This window comes from Scardinius erythrophthalmus (assembly GCF_964197995.2).
Source record: "Scardinius erythrophthalmus genome assembly, chromosome: 14".
Lineage (NCBI taxonomy): Eukaryota > Metazoa > Chordata > Actinopteri > Cypriniformes > Leuciscidae > Scardinius > Scardinius erythrophthalmus.
Genome location: NC_138234.1, coordinates 27767402 through 27792194, shown reverse-complemented (window position 1 = coordinate 27792194; position 24793 = coordinate 27767402). Strand labels below are relative to the sequence as shown.

The following is a 24793-nucleotide window of genomic DNA, read 5'->3' as shown; positions in this document are numbered from 1 at the left end:
CTGGTGTGGACACATATATAGTTATCTTTATCGTTATCTTTATAGTTATCGTGCTTGGTTAGAACGGGCCTTAAGGAGGCTCGACACAACATGAAACTTTGCTCGAAGTATCACCAGGGGCTCTACACATGAACTCCAGCATTGAGAACATTGTTTGTGTACACAGACAGAATTTACCAAAAATAAAGATTTTGAACAACTCACGGAAGCTGTGTCCGCCTGCATTTTGACAGTCAAAAATAGTCGATCTAATAACTTTATTCTAGAGCTGCTGTAAAGCCAAAACAATCTATGTTACTGTAATTTCCTATTATCACTGTAAAGCTGCTTTGAAACAATCTATATTGTTAAAAGCGCTATATAAATGAAGGTGACTTGACACTGTTTACACTACGTCAACAGCGTAGGAGAATTATGTGAAAGAGTAGAGATTGTGGAATAATGTCGTTATTTTGGGGTTTTTTGTGCACAAAAGGTATTGTCATCGCTTCATAATATTAAGGTTGCACCGCTGTAGTTACATGGATTATTTAAACAATGTTTTTACTACCTTTCTGGGCCTTGAAAGTTGCAAAGACGTTTCTGTCTATGGCTGGTTCAGAAACGTCTCAGATTTCATCAAAAATATCTTCATTTGTGTTCTGAAGATTAACAAAGGTTTTACAGGTTTGGAACAACATGAGGGTGAGGAATTAATGATAGAATTTTCACTAATCCTTCAACTGAAAACAACTTGCACTGACATATCTTAAATATGTGACTGCCACTGTTTTGTCTCAAGATGCTCACCAGCAATGTTTTTTTTTTATTAGACATTTTTATAAAAGCTGCTTAAATATTATTATAAATTATAAATATAGTAAACCAGATAACACGCCAGCAGCGTCTTATGTCAGCAGCGTCAATGTGGACTCGTGAAGGCGGATGGAAAACAGACCGGAAGAGAATACAATGTTGAATAAAGTCGTAGTTTTTGTTAATTTTGGACCAAAATGTATTTTCGATGCTTCAAAACATTCTAAATAACCCACTGATGTCACATGGACTACTTTGATGATGTCTTTTTTACCTTTATGGACGTGAACAGTGACACATCCATTGACTTACAATGGAGGGACAGAAAGCTCTCGGAATAAATCTAAAATATCTTAGAAAAATGTCTTCAGAAGAGAAACGGAGGTCTTACGGGTTTGGAGTGAGAGGGTGAGTCATTAATGACATAATTTTCATTTTTGGGTGAACTAACCCTTTAAGCTAAGCCCAGTATGGAAACCATGGCCATATTTTTCATACCAGTAGTCAGCTTAATAAATACTGTCAAGACAAGTCACAGCTGTACACTCTCCTGTTCAGAATAAGGGTTTGTGATCATGGCCGTAGCCAGCTATGAGGTCACCGAGGTCCGGACCTCGGTCATTTTTTTATATTCAAAAATAAAATTTCAAGCTCTCTGAATGATTAATTAGCCGTTTAAGCTACGTCATATGTGTGTTTGCAATTCATGTCGCTGAGAGAAGGAACAGTGAACGGGGCTTGAGAGCGCGTTGTGAGCTTACAGTCTATGGTTGTGAGTGAGGGCGCGGGTGCAGCCTCTGTGTTGCCAGATCCACCTATTATACGTCTTTTGGACTCGTTTTTCCCATTTATTGTGACACTTTAGGACGTTAATAAAGTGGAAAGTTGAATGTTAGGGCTAGTGATATATTAATTTTCTTTTCCAAAACACAAGCTTTGAACTTTTTTCTCATTATTATTATTTTTTTTTTTTTTTTTTTATGTTTTTCGTGGCATTAATAAAAAGAAGAAGCTTAGACAAACTGTAATTGCTGACAGGAAGATACCAAATTCGGTAAGACAAACGCAATGATCATGATTATCTGTAAGAAATGTAGGCTACAACACTATCAAAAACAATAGCATAATACAGATCTGTATCATTATTCTAACGTTATTTGTAACTTGTTACGAAATAAAAAGTCTCTCACCTAAAAAAACGTACTTTCCTGTCCCGTCAGTCTCGCGTCCTCTTCAATTACACGCGCAAATGCGGCAGAGCGCTTTATGTCACTTTATTATAAATAAAGCGCAAAAGAAACTACAAGCATGATGCAACAACATCGTAGTTGATGTCAATTTGTAAGTCATGAAATTACCAAAAAGTGCCAATAAATTCCGCAACTTACTTCATGTTTGGAATGATTTACATGCAGGTTTATGTTCATTCAATTTTCATTCTATTCATCAGGATCAGTGGTCATGTTCATTAACAGCTCATGTTAGTATTGTGTATTTACCATGGTTACTGTTGTTTCCTTAACCCAAAAATGCCACTTATTTTCACTGTGTTTTTGCACTATATTTCTAAATGATTGTGGTCTGACATACCAACTTATTTGTATTTACAAAAACTATTTTGGAACTGCTATTTAATAGCCTTATACTTTATTCATCATCAGTAGGCCTATGTGTCATATTCTTATACAGTATATATATATATACATATAATATATATATATATATATATATATATATATCACTAATTGTTTGGCATACTAAAACACCAGTGATAATGTAATGTAGACAAACTCTATATCATAACTAAAAAATAAGTTTGAGCCCCCTTTAATGTCCAGGTACAAGTCAATGTTTTTTCTTTTTGCACATGGGTTGAAGCCCGTTGAAGCTCTTAATTTTGAGCTCTCAAAGAGCACCAGATTGATGCATTTAGCCTTAAAATGTACAAAATTTTCTTACGGGGGAGCATGCCCCCGAACCCCCCTAGAGGGACAGAGGTCCACCCATCATAGTTTTACAAAATCCTATGGGAAAGAACGATCATTTATGAAATTTACTCCAGCATAGTACAACAAAGTTCCTTTTAAGTCAGTAAACTAAAACTGTTAATGCAAAATTCAAATATCCTTCGACAAACTATACATTTGGCCTGCCTAAGGGGGGCCTACAACACATTGTGCCCAGGGGCCTCCGAATTCTTAATCCGGCCCTGCACCTCACCCCGGACCTCACTAATTTTCAAACCCTGGTTACGGCCATGTTTGTGATGTGTCAAGTGTATTTTCCTGCATCAGGTTGTTGAGCTTGAGTGAGAAGATATTTCTCTCAGAAACTCATCAGGGAAAGTTTCAGTTCTGTTCTTGTACTCCGGGTCCAGACACTAAATAATTATCCTCAATTCTACTATACACAATCATGTCATTATTGTGTCTCCAGTGTACATCAGTGTCTTGAAGTTTCAGATCATGTTCAGTGGAAGAACACGGCAGGAGAACAGAAGCACCAATAACAGCCTCTACTGTTTCCTGCAGAGACACTGAAACAACACAAACTGTCCAAACACAAGACTGACATTACTTCTTGTGGCCTGAATTTGACTATTAAATTAGTTATTCAGATGTTCACCTTTGTTTATCAGCACTGCAAACACACAGATGAATGTCAAAGTTTGATTCCCAGTTTGCCTGTATGGCTACAGTCTGCTCGCGAGTCGCGTCATTTGAACTGAATTGAGCGCGAAAGAAATCAATCCCACAATGCAATACCTGGAAAATAATTCGCGATTTCGTATTTTGTTGTTGACCCTCTGAACTTACCGTTGGACAGGCAAAACTTGGTGATATTAAGTTGTTTGAGCTCAAACACATAATTACAATAAGATAGGCCATTAAAAAGTACAGTTTACTCAGAACAAAGTTTGATTCCCACAAAGATGTCCTTGAGGTTAAATGATCTCATGTTTTGTCATTGGTGATCACTAGATTTAAATAGAAAGGATCTGTCCTGTTTATAAGCTACTTTAACTATAGTGAGATCTGGAGCACTAGCTGGTGTTTAACAGGTTTTACTAGTGAGGATTTTTTGAATAGTGAAGGACATTATGGACGTCATAAACAGTAGCAGTCTTTACTTCACCTGTTTCACTTCAACATTTCTCTGAGTGATGTCTTATATTCCCGCTGCCATTGAGTCTTAATAAAGAACAGCGCTGCTGGATCCTGATGAGAGAGCGCAAATACGACCATATCTCATCCTCAAATCACTCCACTGGCTCCCTGTCTCACTCACACACAGTGTCTTTAACGCCATATGGGAGATCAGGCTTTCTGTTCAGCCACTCCCAGACTGTGGAACGCTCTCCTGACCATCTGAGGACTGTGGATGCTTTTAAATGCGGTCTTAATGCCAATGACATCCTATTATTAATATTAATTATTATGTCTTTAGTTTATCATCACTGTAACAGCAGGACAAGATTGCAGAACTTCCAGTGACATCCTGATCGTAACCCAGAGAACAATAAACGAGAGAGAATTGAAAAGAACATACAGCCTGACCTTTACATGAATTTGCCTATCTCAAAAGTAAGACTGTACAATAAGAGACTGTATTTTCTAATGGGAGGAGAGATTCAGAGATTCAGAGATTCAGGATTGTTGTCAGACTAGATGTGAGTGTGAGTGCGCAGGTACAGTGTGTCACATATACACGTCATGTCTTGGTTTTGTTTATTATTACCAGTTACATCCTCATTCTGATCTACAGAGAAACTGACAGAGACATATTTATGCAAAAGTAAAAACAATAAAAAAAGTTTGATAAAATATTGAGACAGAACAGGCAAAAAGGGTGCACAATAATTTGCTTTATTGCATAAATGTTATTCAGGGTTGATATTAATGTCATATTTCACTGGTTACTTTTATCATGACAGGAACTCACAAACCTGACTGACAGTTTTGTATTTCTCTTCTTTTTGACCTTTGTATTGTCTGTACTGGGCCCTTAGAGAACATTCAAACCCTCACAGGTCCCTCAAAGAGCCCCAGTGAACTGCCCAAAACACACCAAGCTTCTTCATGAAGGGGTTAGTGTTGATGAGGAGTTCAGACACTGAGTTTTATCCAAATGTGTGAACCAAATTAAACTCGTATACCACTGATGTGCTTTTTGTTGTTTTGTTTTAAACAGAAAGCACATTTCTGCTTTCACACTTTGGATAAAAGGGCCATCCAAATTTATAAGTGTAAATGCAAAACATTTGGTTTTAGTAGAAAGTATAAGATAGTAAATATCAAAACAATTGTGATAGACGCATTGTTTTCATCAAAACAATTTATTGGGTCTTGATCATCATGAGATCATGCAAATACAATGAATCTATGCTCCTTGTTTCCTCTGTTTATACATGAGAATTGGTTAAACACTTCACAGAATATTTTCTAAATAAATGTTTACATAATTTAAGGCAGCCACATATTGACAGACTCACTTGTCTTACAACGAAAAAATAAACCTTTTCAAGATCTCATTCTGTTATACAGTAAGAATTTAGTGCATAAGGCAAGAATAAAACAGTAAAAAACAGTGTACATCAGAAAACTGTAAAAACTAAATGTAACTTACAAAGTGGAAAGATAAGGCAGTTATTTATAGCACACTTTATATACACCAGTAAAAGCACTTTACTTAAAAGTGATAATCATAAAACGTACAAAATATAAATATAGTCATTAAGGCAAGAATATGTAACATTTGGTCCTTTAGCAGTTGCAGAATAAAATACTTGGAGGAACATTAAGTTCTGGTGAGTTGTGAGTCGCTTTGCTTTTCTACACAGATTAATCTGATGGGTTGAGGTGCAGCACTTTTGACTTCTTTATAATAATTAGGACTTTGTCCATTTAGATTTTTTTAATGATTATTTAAATTTTTAAAGTCATAATTTCAACTTTCTTCTCATAATTCTGACTTATTACATTAACATTTTATGTCATAATTTAAACTTTTTAATCTCATTTTTATGATCTACAAAAACATGATTATTTTTTTCTTACGTGCAGGAAATGGTCCTACATACTGATCCCAATTTTACAGGTGATCGTCTTTAACTAAACAACATTAAACACTCTCACTCCTAACAAATAAATGAATAAATAATGAAAGACATATATTTAAGAAAATGTCTTATGATCAGGTCAGTAACTTATATTCTGCTGTTGTTAGACTGGGCAGTGTTACCAACATAAACATTGTTCTGTGAATCTTGTCTGCGTTTCCCAAAGAATCGTAAGCTTAAGAAGATTGTGGCGCCTTTGCCACCATTTGTGGCTTTAAACAATTTCCACTGTATATAGTGCTAGTCTAACCTTCTGTCCTATATGTACAGATATGACACAAACACACACAGATGAATGAAAGGAAGAATGCTCTTTCCCACAAAATCCATCCTAACATCTGTACAATAAAACTGTTATAGGCTTGATGTGATCAGCAGGAAATACAGCAACACACACTTACTCAATCTACATGATTATATTCTGTTCTCTGTTATTCAAACAAATCCTTTACACACTTTTATGATTATTTCTTACTTTTTCTATCTAAAGTTGTGGCAGCAAAAGGGAAGCACAACCTCCTCCACTGACTCTGTGTTTAGCGCTAAAGCTCATGCAGTTTCTGCTATTACAGTTATACAGTTGTGTCATGTACCAAATGCTTTATCATTATTATCAGCTATTACTGATTCATGTGTGCAACCTCCTGAGCGTCTGAACTCATGTCGTGTCTGTCTGCCCTACGACAGATTGAGGATTTTTTTCTCAAGTTAACAATGACTATAACTATAACTATAACTATAACTATAATTGTAACTATAATTCCAGATGTAATGCCAACCCAGAGCGAAGGCGATGATGTTTCCACACTGTCTGGTTCTGTTTCTGCTTGGTTTTCTTGATCAGTCGATATGGTTTCTTTTTCTGCTGTTGATTCTGCAAAAAAAAGTATAACAGGAAACTTCACAGTGATAAAGATAACAGCAGCATTCAGACTGAAACATCACTAATGACCATCAAATATGGGATCAACTTCTTGCAGTATTTAGATTTTAAAGCAAACAACTTTAATTCAATTAAAAACTTCATGCCCTAATCTACTATTTTCACTCACCCATAATGATCAGCTGTACAGTCTGATGTTCATCTGAGTGTGAGATGAGGCAAGTGTATTTTCCTCCATCCGCAGAAATAAGTTTGTGGAGTTTGATGGAGAAGTTTCCTCTCTCGTACTCCTCTGGAAAAGTTTCAGTTCTGTTCTTATACTCCGGATCCTGTTTCTCTAGTGAACGACTGCTGGGAATTATATCACACACAATCTTGCTGCCATTGTGTCTCCAAAACAAATTAATATCTTGAAGTTTATGATCATGTTTAGTGGAAGAACACGGCAGGAGAACAGAACCGCCAATAACAGCCTTTACTGTTTCCTGCAGACACACTGAAACAACACAAACTTTAATTGTAAATGTACTTTAACAGTCAGTAGCATTCATTTATCTTTCAACTGTAGTTTGTTTAAGTTCTCACCTTTGTTGATCAGCACCGCAAACACACAGATGAAGCCACAACTGCAGAAACAGAAAAAAAACAAGTTTATTTAACTTCCTTTGGTTCAACTTGAATAGTACGGTACAAACACTAAAGTCATGAGTTTGATTCCCACATAACACACATAATAAAGGTCAGATGGTAAGATAGGATTGAGTGTGTCTCTCCTATACTGAGTTTTATTACTGATCACTGATGTCACTAAATTCATCTCTAAATATGTTACAGACTGGCAGTAAATACTATTAAGGGGACAACTTTACCTTCTGACCCTATTGGTAAACCCTTGAATTCACTACAAATAAAACTACTATCAACTAAAACTACCTGCAACTTACCAAAAAAAATTGCCTTTAAATAGTTTAAATAAAGCATCTGACCACCAGAACACAGCAGGCCAAACACAAACACGAGCAACAAGCTAACGCTACATCAGGCCTTCACTGCTGAGAAGTACACGTGTGTCCAAACAGCGTTTCATTCTGCATTCAGCAAACATACCTGATTATCATGGTGGACCAATATTATCAATATATATATTTTATTTGACTATAATGCATAAAATACTTTTTTAATTAGGGTGAAATACTACTTTTTCAACAGAAAGTATCGTTGCTCTTCAGCTTCCGTACACCAAGCGTTCTGCGTATGACATCAGACGTAAGATGACATCAGACGTAAGTGACGTCAACAGAATCACGTGAATGATCAGACATTCGCAGATATTCGTTCATCTTAAATTTACTTCGGTAGGCTATAATCAAGACTCATGATCTTCTGCTGAATTTTCACCATTATTAATATCATAATGTTTCTGATCTTAGTAATTGAATCTCTAATCATCTGTCAGTCATATATGCACTTTAATTCATCAATAAAATATTTGACAAAAGCTTTTTTATTTTATTGTTATCATTTATTTTTTTTAAAAGCATTTTATTTATCATTTTCATTCGTTAGAATAGACTATAAAAATATCTTCCAGTTTAGTTCTAGTTTAACAGTGTGCCAACTTTATATTTCAATAAGTGATAAAATGTTGATATACCTATAGGCTACTTTAACTTTTTAACTTTAACTTTAATTCAAAATTTGCCTTTCCTTTAATATATACCAATATCCACCATAATAATAATAATAAAAAAACACTATCAGGGTAACACACAACACTAAACTAATGCAATAAACATTTATTAATTTACATCAAATATCAGTCAAAACACACTAATGTACATTACTTATAAGAATTATTTTAAAAAATTGTAATCATATATGTGTAAAGTTTTTACTGCCTAAATTATCTGGTAATTCATAGTTTTTACTTGCCAAAACCAATTTACTTCACTATTAAATTACATATAATATGAGGTTTAAATTAGCAGGTGTTTTTTTTTTTTTTTTTTTTTTACCATAGTAAACCAATAACATGTTTTAACTTAAATGTTTTCATGTTTTAACACAATAAAATATTGTGCATCTAGTTTGACGTATAATAATAAAAATAAGCTGTTTTTTTCAGCAGGATGCTTTACTCGTCTTTCTGTATGATGTGACGTCTGATCCAGTATTAGTGAAATGAACAGCAGTAAATGAGTAAATGTTCTCAGACTTACATGAGTATCTGAGTGAAGCTTCTCTCTTAAACTCCTCTGAGAAAACACTGTGTTCTGGATCCTGATCCTCAACTGAAACATTTCTCTGAATGATGTCTCATATATTCCTGCTGTCACCGAGTCTTTAATACACACTCGTGTCTTGACTTTAACACTGTAAGAGCAGGACAAGAACGCAGAGCTTCCAGTGACATCCTCATTCTGACCTACAGAAGAAAATGAAAGAGAGAGAATTGAATTTAAAAGCCTGGCTTGTAAAAATGGTTTTCAAAAATGAATTAACACATTAATCTTCTACAACAGATATTACCTGTTTCCTTTTCATATCTGATCTCAGTCCAGAAAGATCTTCCTCACAGTTCCTCTCTCTTGTTTTCATCCTGACAGACTGAACAATCTCTGAGAGACCAAGGCTTATATTCTCTGATGAACTGATGGGAGGAGGAAGAGACTGATGGGAGGAGGAAGAGACTGATGGGAGGAGGAAGAGACTGATGGGAGGAGGAAGAGACTGATGGGAGGAGGAACTAGTTTTGTTTATTCATCTAAAGAGAGAGAAAGCAAAAGCTCTCAGTCTTGCAATGAATTTGCCTTTCAAACTTCATTTATATAATCATACAGTATCAGCATGTAGGTTCAGTTGCATGTTGCTTGTTTGGCACACGTACATTACATTTGTTTTGCTGTATACATCTATTCTTTACATTATTAAAATGTAGATAGATTCAAGATTTGAGTGGCTTTATTTTAATGGTAAAAACTTTACATTGCCAAAGCATTGCTGACATTAAATTACATATTTACACACAATTAAAAAACGTTTGATAAAATAATAACAATGAGACAGAAAAGGCAAAAAGTACACAAATTTGTTTTGTTATTTAAATGTTCTTCAGTGTTGATGTTATTGTCCTCTTTTGTCATTGCCACCAGGTTTGCACTTCTCTTCTTTTGAAATATTATTCTCTAATGTATTAGAATTTTGTTTTGTGTGTCTCAAAGCATTTTGTTTTGTATATTGTTTTAGTATGTGGACAAAATGCTTTTGATGCCTATTATCATAACACTGTTTCTGAAATACACAGAAGCATTCAGTTTGATTTCTTCAATAGTTTGCACAGGTTTGACCTGATGCCTTTATCTGATATATTTACTAGCAAGTGTTGCTTGATGTGAAACTCAAACCTAACACATCTCTTCACATCATGGGACGCAACACAGGACTACAGTGTGTAATGTAGTGTAGTGTTTCCTCTGCTGCCCTCAAGAGGCTGCAATTGTTATATTTCTACCATATAAACCCAATGGATCCCTCAGATACTATTCAAAATAACCTTTGAATGAAGGCCTATTCAGCAACTAAGGAAGGGGTTGGATATGATGATGAGATAGTGGCGTTCAGAATGTGCCAATTAAATATCAGTACTCAGATGTGCTGTTTATGCATGTATGTACTGTATAGCCTAATGTATGTATGTGTGTATATGTTTACCAAAAACGATGTAAGGACAGTGTCGGGGATAACTCATTACAAGTAACCTGAGTTACGTAATCAGATTACTTTTCAAGTAAAGTAACGCATTACTTTTAAAATTTACAAAATATCTGAGTAACTTTTGCAAATAAGTAACGCAAGTTACTTTGTTTTTCCATTTATTGTCTGACACTCTCCGGTCCTCATGTTGAGACAAATCCAAGTGCAGAGGCGTTGTGTGTAATGTGAGCGTGCATTTACTCATCTCACATGAACACAAAAAGAGATTCAATATTTCTTAAAATGAATAAAATCTGTGAAATGCAGAATCAGAATACTATGCAAACCTCCAATAACTAAATATGTTAAATAAAACATATATTTTTTCTCACTTTATTGACCAATGTACTTGCTTCTGACCTTCGATGATTTAGTTAAACCATAAGCAAAAATGACTATAGATTTTTTTTTTTGTATTAATATGTAAAATGGGCTATATAATTAAAATTATATAAGTGATGGGAGAAACAAAGCTTTTCGTTAATTTGAATCAATTGAACCAATTTCTTTGAAAAATGATCACTGTTCACTGTTTTGAAGCGCTAGAATCGCCACACGCTGGTGACCCCTGCTGGTCAGAACAGTTTAAATGCATCAAAAACTCAAGACAAACGTGTTTAAAAAACACCTTTTACAAACCAATTGAAAGTTTTATTGAAAGTGTAATTAATTAAATGCAATTAATAAATCATCCAATACCATTAAATATGAAGTGCCATTATAATATGTCTCATTTTATTAAATTGTAGGGCATGTTTCGGGCATGTTTAAAATTGTAGGGCATGTTTAATGGAGTGCTTAATCAACCCATTAAGAGGCTATTCAAGTCAAGTCACCTTTATTTGTATAGTACAATAGTAGCAAGGAACCCAAACTCCCTCAGGAGTCATAGCATATTCCTGGTGAAAAAAAAAATACTTTGACTTGAGAGAGACACCACTCTTGCATGTACTTTATTAGACATGAGCAAATGTACATAAATCAATGTTATATAGCTCAACATGGTGAAATGTTAGAATATGATCAGTATGTTATTCTAATGTTGATCTAGTTTACTGCTAGTCTCATACAGATAAACTAACACACAGAATAACATTAGGCCTATAACTTTCAACACACTCAAATGCAGTTTAGTGTGATAGTGTAGACCAATTGAAACAATGCTACGTTACCTCACAAGTTTCATTAGTCTAATAAACTGATCTGTGTGAGTAGTAATTCATCACTTGTGGGTAGTTTGGTAGAATTAAATGTCCTTAGGCTATTCTTTTATATCCGCGGGACTTGGTGTGGCGCTGATATCTGTCTCTTATTAGCAATCGTGACCTGCTTCATACCACAGTCATGTTAAAAACATCAATGTGTTCACTCATCCATAAACATTTGTGGCGAAGGCATCAGGTAATGGAGGGAATGATAGAAAAGCACCAACAATTATACTAACGTTCGACTACGCCACCCGGAGAATACTGGTGTTGCCTATACACAGAGGTTCGTTAACAAAAGTGGGTGAGCAGAGAGAATATAGGCCAGGGAGTACAAAAGTATAAGAGATGAGGCAACTTTATTAATATACAAAAATTTTAAACAATCAATACATTGACATTTAAAGGGCGCAATATTCTCGTGTCAAAAAAAAAAAAAAAACACTTAATTTAATACAAATCCAAAAGAAAATTTAAAGGGAAAGAGATGGCCTGCTGTGACCCTCAATTCTCACACCACACTTAAACTCACATTTTGACATGTTCAATGTAACGCCGGTTTTCTCTGCCCGCTGCAAGACAGCATGCAGTCTTGTGTCATGCTCCTCTATGGTCGAACCCCAGACCAGGATATCGTCCATGTGACAGACGACTCCCTCGAGATCTGCTGTAACCTCCGTCACCATCATGTTTTGAAAATGTTCAGGCACGCTGGAAATACCAAATGGCAAACGGTTGAAGTGGTACCTGCCGAATGGCGTAATGAAGGTGGTGAGGAGTGCCGACTCTTTGGATAGTGGTATTTGCCAAAAGCCCATATTTGCATCAAGTTTAGAAAAATACTGAGCACCTGTGAGCATGCCTAGTGTTTGGTCTACAGAAGGAAGTATGTATCTTTCACGACACACGGACTCATTTAAAGGTGTCATATCCACACAGATACGGACCTGCTCTTTGTCCTTTTTGGGAGCTACAACCATGCCACAGCACCAGTCGGTCGGCTTGTCCACACGACTAATAACTCCCAACCCTTCCATCCTGGCCAGCTCTTCTTTAACTTTGCCCATGAGCGGCAGTGGCACGCGCCTTGGCACTTTGAGCGAAAAGGGCTTGGCATCAGGTTTTAGTTTTATGGTGTATGGCTTTTGTACCCGCCCAAGTCCTTCGCATAACTTGGGGTATGCTTTATTCACTATCTCTTCGTTTATAGTATCAACTCTGGCTATAAGCTTCAGTCTCACCGAAGCTGTTCTACTCAGCAGTGCCACGCGCAGGTTTTGGACTACATAGATCTTCTCAGTAGTGCTCCTGTCACCATACACAATAGTCTCTGTGGTAGACCCCAAAACAGTTAACGCAGCCCCACCCGGTCCATGGAGTGTTTTTTCTGCCTTGTCCAATGTTTTGTCTTTGAGTTTGAAGCTCAGAAATGTTTGTTCGGAAATAGCGGACACATCTGCTCCGGAGTCTAACTTGAAGGTCACCTTATGTCCGCCCACGTTTATGTCTGCCAGCCATGGTTCTTCTCCAGAATCCACCTCACCCAGAAAAAGTCCAGCCGCCCCGTCCGCAACCTCATTCACAGATGTGCTGGACTTACAGACTCTACCATAGTGTCCGCGTTTTCCACAGTTATGGCATTCTGCATTTTTTGCTGGGCATTGTACTGCTGCATGCGCGGGTGCTTTGCCACACTTGGAACATGCTTTACTGTCATGTTTGGTCTGCTGAAACTTCGGGGACTTAAACTGTTTTTGCTCTTTGGGTTTGAACTTGTTCAGCTTGGCTTTTCTAACTTGTACTGCATCCATAGCTGTTTTGCTGGCGATAACTTCACCTCTCAGGTCAGTTTGCTGTCTCTTTATTTCTTCAGATTGTCTTGCCATTGTGATAGCTTTAGCTAGGGTAAGATCTTTGTCAAGCTGCATTCTTTCTGACAGAGACAAATCTTTAAGACCCACTACAAGCCTATCTCTCAAAAGATCATCTTGAAGAGCACCGTACTCACAGTTTTCTGCTAGTGCATAAAGAGCTGTAATAAATGTGTCCACAGGTTCTGATGGCTGTTGCACTCTCTTGTTGAATTTTGCCCTCTCGTAAATCACGTTCTTTCTTGGGACAAAATGTCTGTCGAAAGCTGTTTTGACTGCATTGTATTGCTGGCGCTGCATGGCCGTTAGCTCGAGCCCTCTTATCACGTCGTCAGCCTCATCTCCCATGCAATAAACCAGAGTATTGACTTGGTTTGCTTCCGAAGAGCTATTCAGGTTACTTGCCAGTCTAAAACGCTCGAACCGTCTACTCCACCTTTCCCACTCTTGGGGCTTTGCAAAATCAAACGGCTCTGGTGGTTTGATGGTGAAGGTTGCCGCTGCCATTACTGGACCTGCCGCTGCGGCTGCCCCCGCTGCTGAGGCTCCTCTCGCTTGGTCTTCCTCACTTATAATCGCTAGCCGGGCGCAAAGCTGACTTCTTTCTCAAAGCACAGCCACTTCTGACACCATGTTGTGTTGGGTTCTTTTACAAATAAAGACTGCTGCCTCGAGTGTTCACCGAGCCGCTTTATTAACAGGCTGCAACAATAACATTGTGCTTCTCACTTGCCTCTGTATTCTCTGCTCATGCAGTACTCAGACATCATACATGCCAGTGTTGCTCTCTAGTGGTAACATGTAATATAGATTACACCACAATCGGCTGTTTGGACAGATGCCAACGGCCGATCGGCCAGCTTGGACAACAGTCCAGTCCACTCCACCCTCGGACGGGTCCAATGGAGGCAGCCGTGCTGGCTGATGGTGTGGTCCGTGGAGGGTCTCGCTTTGCGGCCGACGGAGACACTAGCTCGGCTGTGGCCATCTTCTCCTCAGACACAGGTGCAGGGTCCGCCCTACCGTCAGGAAATGCCGATGTGGACTCAGTCATCCTGTCAGAAGAAACAAACCGATCTGACGTAATCCACCGGCTACGTCTCTGCAGATAATTAGTGAACCTCCAGAAGTCCAGAGTCTCCAGCCCCAGCTGGATCCTTGCATGACGGAGTCCTTCTGTCCTTCTGTCATGATCCACACACAGATGAAACAGGTAGATCCAATAGCAGTAATTATTTATTGGGGAAATCCGTAATCATACATCCAGTCCACACTGAGAAAAACAATAAGTAGAATTTACTCAATTTTTATTTGGCAAGTTTTTGCACGAATATTTTTCAAGTAAATTTCACATTTATGGAAATTAAGTAAATCTACTTAAATAAGCAGAGTAAAATTCACAAAGTGAATAAGTACATATAACTCGGCCTGTTAAATTGTATTGAGTAATTTTTACTTACAAATCTGATATAATTAATATAATTAAGTAAAACCACTTGATATTTGAAATACATTTTACTTGTTTTATGCAGTGCTGGTAATTATTTTAAATTAAATTAAGTTACTCTTATAATGTGACAAAATAATACTGTGACAATGTGCAGTTAAGAGTAATTTATTAAGAAATAAGCATCTACAGAAACCTATAATGACAATAACAATTCAGTGTGTTCGGTCTCTCTCTTTGTCTAAACCGGTTTACAGCAACAGAAGCACAAAGGACCGAATGGATTTGAGAAATATCCTGAAATTAAGAAAAGAGAGAGAGAAAAACAATCAGTAAATAACAAATACTTTTAAATTAAAAGTTAATTAATTTGCATTCACATTATTCATTTCATTTATACCAAATCATTAAAAAAATTAAAAACATCCTGCATGACCTTACTCTCATAGTCATTAACACACATTAATGCTAACATGTGACACAGCATGCAGATATAATGGCTACAAATTAGGAATTTGGGAGTACAAAATTTTTCATTCGTTTTGATTTAAGTAAGGCAACAAATTATTGTAATTTACAACGTGGTCACGAGTAAAAGCAGGGACCATTTAATAGATAGTATGCACAATTTAGCAAATGAATGAGGGAATGAATTATATTGTGCACGATGAGGGAACAAGAACCTTCTCACTTAACCTTAGGCCTATTGTTAATTCGTGGCCAATATTTGTCATCTATAAAGAAAATTGCAAATATTAAACAAAAAGATCATGATTTAAGTAACATATTCATGGTTTTTAGGCGTAATTACTGATAAATTGTGACCCTGGATCACAAAACCAGTCTTATGTTGCACGGGTATATTTGTGGCAATAGCCAACAGTACACTGTATGGGTCAAAATTTTAGATTTTACTTTTATGCCAAAAATCATAAGGATATTAAGTAAATATCATGTTCCATGAAGATATTTAGTAAATTTCCCACCTTAAATATATAAAACATTTATTTTTGTGAATGGATGCAGCACAATCGCCAATAGAAATGGACAACTTTAAAGGCGATTTTCTCAATATTTCGATTTTTCTGTACCCTCAGTTTCCAGATATTCAAATAGTTGTATCTCGGCCAAATATTGCCCTATCATAATAAACCATACATCAATGGAAAGATTATGTATTCAGCTTTCAGGTGATGTATAAATCTCAATTTTTAGAAAATTACACATAAGACTGGTTTAGTGGTCCAGGGTCACAATTGTGTAAAACGTAGTTTAAAACTGAGAAAAAAATATGGCTAACGTCTACAAAGTTAATTCGTCATTAACCCTCTTGGGTCGGCAAATGCGCCCGCGCTTTTTGCTAGATTTTTTTTTCACATAGCAGCAAAATAGACTTAAAGGAGACATATCATGCTTTTTACATAAATCATACATTTGTGGTCTATATAAAGCGGAACTACAATGCTTGGGTCTGAATTCCTCATTATTATAGCTCCACAGGCCCCTTATACCCCTTTTCTGATGTGCGTCTGAGAGCAACTCGTTTTAGTGCAGCCTTTTTAAATGCAAATGAGACACTTCATACCCCGCCCCCTCTCCAGGTTGTAGAGGTGACACTCGGTTCAACTCCAACCCGTTCGGCCATTTTTGTAGTTTGATAGCAGAGATACGATTATCTAGCGCAGGGATGGGCAAATTCGGTCCTGGAGGGCCACTGTCCTACAGAGTTTAGCTTCAACCCTAATCAAACACACCTGAACAAGCTAATCAAGGTCCTCAGGATTACTAGAAAATTACAGGCAGGAGATTTTTTCAGGGTTGGAGCTAAACTCTGTAGGACAGTGGCCCTCCAGGACTGAAGCATGCCCATCCCTGATCTAGCGGCACAGAAACTTTTGGACATTTGTGTCAACACAGAAAACATTTCATCATTGGATAGTTTTTTGTTTTATTAAAGTGTTGTTTTATGTCAGCTTAATGCCCGGAACACTTTTCAGAAAAGATAAGGCAACTTATTTAGCACAATTCACATGGTAATTCAGGAAAAAAATATCTCAGAATGCTCCACATGAAACTTTGGTCTTCCGACCTTTTACCACCGTGTCGATTTATTTTGATTAATATGTGCGAGGGAGAGAGAGCAAGACAGTGCCTAGTTTGGAGACGGTGAAGTCTTGTTTACACTTTCGCCTGGCAGAGAGAGAGCGTGCGCTGCGCTCGTTCTTTCAGTTAAACATGCGCCCTGTCACAAGCGCGGCAGTTCATCTACATTACTCACCGATCAAATGAGACTTTGGCGGGACAAAAAAATTGTTTTGGCGGGCGCTAAAAACAAGTCCAATGCAGGAAAAACCCTGTTGTTGTTGCTGCTGAAGTAGTTATCCTTGAAGTGCTTTGCGTTCGCGCACATTACATTTCCGTGAAAAATAAAACTCAACCAGGCACTTCGAAGAGGTTCTGATGCTGGGAGACGGTGTAATGAAGCGTGTGGGTTACTACATCCAACAACCGAACATTTTGACTTACCCTCTCGTAACTTCTGCATACTTGAGCTTAGACTACAAAATCACAGCGAGAAATAAATATGGCGGATTGCTCGAAGTGTTGGGCCGGGAGTCGATGTCCTTATTTGGCAGTTCCGCTGCAAATACTGTGACGTAATAGTTCAAAAAACGTCATAGATAACAGAAAAATGGGAACAGGTTGCAAAATATGACCAAAACAGAATATAAAGATATCAACGAAGCACCTGAAGAGACTAATTTCAACTTTTCTGTACTTCTAAACACTCCAAATATACAACAAAATGCATTTAAGGGCTAAAAAGGTGGATTTAGCATGATCCCTTTAAAATACTCTGTCATTTTTGGTCATAAAGATAACAGACTTAAGAAATATGAAAAAATAAACTGTTAAATGTCTACTTTTTCCACTTTCAATCGAAATAAAACATTGTGCTTTTGTAAAAGAAAGAAAACATGGTGCTTTCTGCCTCTGCCTCTCCGTCTCCGAGAACTTTTTTTCTTTTTTTTTTAAGAACACTAAACTTTTCAAATGTATAGAATAAAGTAATGACAAGACAATCATTGAATTAATCAAAAAATCCGTAATATAATGCAGTTTTTACTGTTGCGTATACCTGTCGAGAGCAGTTGGAGTGGAAATTGGAAATCCCTCAATCATCGCGTGTTTTCTTCTTTTCGCGCATGCGCAGATTCCTTTCTTCAAGGACTAAATTTTACTTGATTTTTAAAATTTGCTTCAAGTACTTAATTAATGCATGAAAATATGCCAGAGAGTCAGAAGTCAATTTTACTTGTCTGTTGGATGTTTGGATATTTACAAGTAAAAAATTAGTATATAATTAGGATTTACTTAATATACTAAAGTTTTCATTTTTACAAAATGATTCTTAGCAAAAGATACATGATTTTTCCTGTTTTATTTACTTTGACATAAAATAATTTTTTACAGTGCAGGCAATAGGGCGTAATCCATAAGGCAATCCCAATACGAGAATACACATGCATCAGAAGTGGTGTAATAAACAACAAGGACTCTGTAACAAACATTAAACAGGCAGGGTATATATAACACAGAACTAACAATTATAATGGGGAACAGCTGAGTGGAATGATGATGGGGAACAGCTGAGTACAGTGATACAGTGATGGGCACAGCCAAGGATTGTGGGGAATGCAGTTCATAATGTGGATGACACCCCGGGGAAGAGGACCTCTAGTGGACACCCAGGGAACACAAACCAGACACTGTGACAGCATATCAATCATTTCAGCATCTGCAGTTAAATATGTGTACAAAAGATGTATAAAAGGTTCTCAGACAAACACATTTGGGTCATTTTGTGGAAAAATCAACCAAATTTCAGAAACTTCTGTCACGGTGTGACAAAAATTAGAGAAAAGACTAAAGTCTTGTGAATGCAGTGTTGTTGTGGAGACCTCCAGTGGACACCCGTCTCTATTGCACTGCGAATCTGTTGCCATGGCAGCAAGGCCAATTGCCCGATTGACAGCAGGTGTGGACTAATTACAGAGAGTGTTGTGAGAGGGACACGAATTCAGATGGGGCTTTAAAAAGAGAGAGGAAGCAGACTGTTGTGTGGTATTCTGTTCCACCATAGGCAGAGGAGTAGAGTTAGGGGATATATGGTCTATGTTCAAGAGAATGAGTGGGAAAAGGACGTCGGTTAAAATTTCAGCTTTGATTGATAGAGAGAAGATGATAGTATCAGATAAGGGAAAGGCAGAAGTGCTAGGGAGGACTTTTGTGGCAGTACACAGTTGTGAACACCTTAGTGATATACATAAACAGCAGAAAGAACTTGCACTTAGAGAGAATAAGGAAGTGAAGTTAAAAAAGGAGGATGGCATGTCAATACTAGATGTGGATTTTACGATGTCAGAACTCAACATAGCTCTGCTGGGAACTGGATATACAGCACCTGGGCAAGATCAATTATGTTATGCCATGTTCAAACAGTTACCAGTTGAATCATTTAAGTTAATATTAAGACTTTCTAATAAAATATGGAGGGATGGAATAATACCACATAGTTGGAAAAGTGCAGTAATATTACCTTTCAACAAGCCTGGTAAGGACCCAGCTAATCCTGATAACTATAGACCCATAGCATTGACATCCCACTTGTGCAAATGGATGGAGAGGATAATAGTTCGCAGATTATCACATATATTGGAACAGAGAGGATTACTGACCAATATACAAAGTGGATTTAGAAAAGGGCGCTCCACAACAGATGCTCTAGTTAGGGTAAGTAATGATGTGGTAAAGGCATTGAAAATGAAAGAACTAATGACAATTGTATATTTTGACATAGAAAAGGCATATGATACCATGTGGAGGGAAGGTTTGCTTATTAAACTAAGTAATATGGGTATTGGAGGAAGGTTATATAATTGGGTTATGGACTTTTTAACAGGGAGGAAAATTAAAGTTAAAGTTGGATCAGAGGTATCTACAGAATTTAATGTGGACAATGGTATTCCCCAGGGGAGTGCAATTAGTCCGATACTGTTTAACATAATGATTAATGATATTTTTTCAAAAATGGATGGATGCATAAAAACAGCACTATATGCGGATGATGGGGCCATTTGGATGAGAGGAAAGAATGTGTCATATGTATTAGGTAACATAAGGAAAGCAATTAGGGAAGTTGAGATGTGGTCATATAAATGGGGATTCAAGATGTCAACAAGCAAATCTTGTTATATGATGTTTACAAAGAAGCGCAAGTGCCATGTTGAAAGTTTAACATTATATGAGCAGACAATGGTGAAAGTAAATGAATTTAAGTATTTGGGACTATGGTTTGATAGTAGGTGTACATGGAAAACGCATATTAAGCACCTAGAAACTAAATGTAAAAAGTTATTAACCTGATGAGAGCTGTGGCTGGATGTGACTGGGGTGCAGAAAGGCAGTCGTTAATTAACATCTATAGGGCATGCCTGAGGTCATCAATAGATCATGGTTGTGTAGTTTATGGTGCAGCGGCAAAAACAATATTGGAAAAAATTAAAAGATTACAGTATAGAGCACACTGTAAAAAGTTTAACTATTATTTACTCAATTTTATTGGTGAAACATTTTTACACTCAAAAAAATTGAGTAAATTTTAAAGCTGTGAAATCAATGAAATATACTGTATGAATTGAGTAAATGCAAGTAAAAAAATTAAGTAAATCTGAGTAACTGCATCTGGTACATTAACAAATAAAATTGAGTAGAAATAATTTAACATTTAAACATTAAAAAAACAATATTTATGAGTAATATTAACTGTTTTTATTAATGAGTAATATTAACTTTTTTATTTTCTCTAAACCTTTGTAAAAATAGTACTCCAGACTATGGGGCGCCGTTTGTAAAGCGGCTCACGCTGAAAATAACAGCAACATTTTGTCACATTTAGCTTCAAACAATGTTAAAAAAAACTGGTATGAATTTTTGATGGTCACTTTTTACCACATTTACAACAATATTTGTCAACTTAGAGATATTTTAAATAGTTAAATCTAAATATTAAATGTTACACCTAAATGTTAAATATTAAATCTAAATGCTAAATCTAAATCTAAATGTTAAATCTAAATCTAAATGTTAAATCTAAATCTAAATGTTAAATCTAAATCTAAATGTTAAATCTAAATGTTAAATGTTAAATCTAAATCTAAATGTTAAATCTAAATATTAAATCTAAATCTAAATGTTAAATCTAAATGTTAAATCTAAATCTAAATGTTAAATCTAAATATTAAATCTAAATCTAAATGTTAAATCTAAATGTTAAATGTTAAATCTAAATCTAAATGTTAAATCTAAATATTAAATCTAAATCTAAATGTTAAATATAAATGTTAAATATAAATCTAAATGTTAAATCTAAATGTTAAATCTAAATCTAAATCTAAATGTTGAATCTAAATCTAAATGTTGAATCTAAATGTTTTGGGTGAAACTAAATATTTAACTAATATGCAAATTCAAAATGCCGGAAGTGGCAAAATAAAAGCTCGAGGTGGTCAGTGTGTGTTTATAGCATGGTTTATAGTGTCAAATAATGAATAAAAACCATCTCATAATAATAACTATAATATAACGATAATAACTTCCTAAAATAATAAACACGTTTGGAGAAACTGTAGAGTATCGTGATGAGAGTAATGACATGACATTCAGTCAAAGTGAGCCCCCTAGTGGCTGGCTATTATGGCTACAGGTCATAAGTCCCGCACTTTTCATAAAAGTGACACTAGCCAACTCTTCAAATACAGTTTCTCCAAACGTGTTTATTATTTTAGGTAGTTATTATCACGATAATCTATGTCCAAGAGTCCATTTCCTCGGATGAGATGGTTTTTATTCGTTATTTGACACTATAAACCATGCTATAAACACACACTGACCACCTCGAGCTTTTATTTTGGCACTTCCTGTTACCGGCTTTTTGAATTTGCATATTAGTTAAATATTTAGTTTCAACCCAAACATTTAGATTCAACATTTAGATTTAGATTTAACATTTAGATTTAGATTCAACATTTAGATTTAGATTTAGATTTAACATTTAGATTTAACATTTATATTTAGATTCAACATTTAGATTTAGATTTAGATTTAACATTTAGATTTAACATTTAGATTTAACATTTAGATTTAGATTTAACATTTAGATTTAACATTTAGATTTAGATTTAATATTTAGATTTAACATTTAGATTTAGATTTAACATTTAGATTTAACATTTAGATTTATATTTAACATTTAGATTTAGATTTAACATTTAGATTTAGATTTAGCATTTAGATTTAACATTTAACATTTAGGTGTAACATTTAATATTTAGATTTAACTATTTAAAATATCTCTAAGTTGACAAATATTATTGTAAATGTGGTAAAAGGTGACCGTCAAAAATTCATACCAGTTTTTTAAACATTGTTTGAAGCTAAATGTGACAAAATGTTGCTGTTATTTTCAGCGTGAGCCTCTTTACAAACGGCGCCCCATACCAGACAACCACCATTATACATTACATTGGCCTTTATTTTCAATGAGTACAGCAATACAGCACATTTTAGACTGTTTTTTCATGTATACAATATTGCCTGCATTTAAACTTATTTAACAAGTAAAAATGAAATATTTAAACATTCAGGTAGCCAAATTCAAGTGTAATCAACAACTCTGTTATCCAATATCCACCGAATCTGCGCTGGTCCTCGTGCCGGAGACAGACTCGCGCTCTGCGGGTGAACTTTGAACTTCATACCGCCGTCCTGCGTTTCACTCACAGTCACTGTCTGAGGGCACAGCCGAAATATACTGCGAGCGACTGACATAACCTGCCAATAAACAAAAAGTGATAGTTCTGAGGACATTTTATCATCCAAATGATAATAATTATATTCATTATCATTATGAAAGTCAGTCATGTGTTTATGCAAAGCGTTTCAATCACGCAAAAAGACAAACGCGGCTCTCGTCTCGTTTAGGTGTCGAATTACGCCTCTGTAGGCTATGTTGTTTTGCATTAAATATGATTTAAAGCACAGTAATGATTTTATAGATAAAATAAAACATACACCAACCTGAATTTCACAGTGAAAATGCACCAAATCTGCGACGCTGAGAAGAGAGCTGTTGTTCTGGAGACTGGAGAGTTCAAACAGCCACGCTCACTCCAACCGTCGAGTTTTCGTCACGTCAGAGGGTGGGAGAGGGGGGGCATTGTTTTAATTGAGTGAACTTACTCAATTTTAAGAGCGTGTTAAATATATTAATAATATTGATTTGAATTAAGTATTTTTTTTTGTTTCTTGAAACAGATCAGTTTAATTAAACATTCTCAAATATTTTGATAGAAATTTCACATATATATTAAGTATATTATAAAGAAATAATTGGTTAGTCAAATACTAAATTATTTTATTGAAAAAAACTTAAATATATCTGTAAATTTTAGATAAAATTAACTGTTGGATTTTTACTCAATTATTTTGGTATGTTTAACTCAAACAATCAAGTAAACGATATACAGAGATTTTATTAAGTTAATAAAGTTAAAAATTTCTGTAATATTTACTAAGCCACAGAATAATTTTTTACAGTGCATTACGTGTATGCACCGGAACGGTTAAGACAACCCCCATTAATGCTATACTCATAGAAGCAGGAGAGATACCTTTGGAGTTGAGAAGAGAGAAACTGGCGATGGCGTATTGGATTAGATTGAAAGGAAGTGGGAAAGAAAACCCAGCAAAAGAAACAATTTAGGAATGTTGGGAGTATTCAGTTGGGAGTATTCAGAGTATTCAGTATTAAGTTTCAGGGGCTTGGTTTTGGATGGACAAGAGAAATGAGAGTGAGGGAATATGAAATGGAAGCCTTAAATTTCACCACGGCCAATCCAGTTAGTAGAATTCCACCATGGTTCTTTCCAGAAGTAAAGGTTGATATTAATATATTGGAAAAGAAAAGAGAATGGAGAATGGAGGAAATAGGAGTTAAAACAAACCTTTACATAAGAAACAGTTACTATAATTATTTAAAGATTTATACAGACGGATCCAAGAATAAACAGGAATGTGTGGGTGTTGGAATATACCAGAATTTAAAATCCATTTCTCCAAAAGACTATCTGACCGGTTATCAGTGTACACAGCAGAAATAGTAGCAGTCATTATTGCACTACAGTGGGTTGAAGAGGTCAGACCTGATAGGGTGGTACTGTGCACAGACTCTTTGGCCGTAATTAAAAGTATTCAGGCAGTAACATCAATAAGAGAGGATCTACTAATAGAACTTTTTAACAGTTTATTTAGATTACATCGGGGTGGTATAGATATTCAGTTTTGTTGGGTGCCAGCACATGAGGGGGTTAAAGGGAACGAGATGGCAGATAAACTGGCCAAAGAGACACTGCTAAAAGTAATTATAATTACAATTCCACTAGGAAAAGGTGAAGGCAAAGCAGTGGTTAAAAGGAAAGGTCTTGAAATATGGCAGAAACGATGGGAGGAAGACAGGAAAGGTAGGAGATTTTATAAAATACAAAAAAGTGTCAGTATAAAGAATTACATGGAAAAGACCAGGCGTGAGGAAATTGTTATGACAAGATTGAGAGTGGATCACACAGGGCTGAATGGCACACTATTTTTAATGGGGAAAAG

General features: G+C 35.9%; 2 protein-coding genes across 2 annotated transcripts in view; one reads left to right on the top strand and one right to left on the bottom strand.

Moving 5' to 3' along the window:
* LOC308702321 (V-set domain-containing T-cell activation inhibitor 1-like) overlaps positions 1-24793 on the top strand; it is a 460835-nt gene that overhangs the window by 342089 nt on the left and 93953 nt on the right. The window lies entirely within an intron of this gene.
* Positions 4641-8113, bottom strand: LOC308702345 (uncharacterized protein). Its single transcript, XM_081385130.1, has 4 exons — positions 7905-8113; positions 7383-7423; positions 6967-7293; positions 4641-6788 (listed from the first exon to the last, which is right to left on the bottom strand). Exons 1-4 carry the CDS (start codon positions 7913-7915, stop codon positions 6535-6537), a joined length of 633 nt encoding a protein of 210 aa, XP_081241256.1. The 5' UTR covers positions 7916-8113; the 3' UTR covers positions 4641-6534.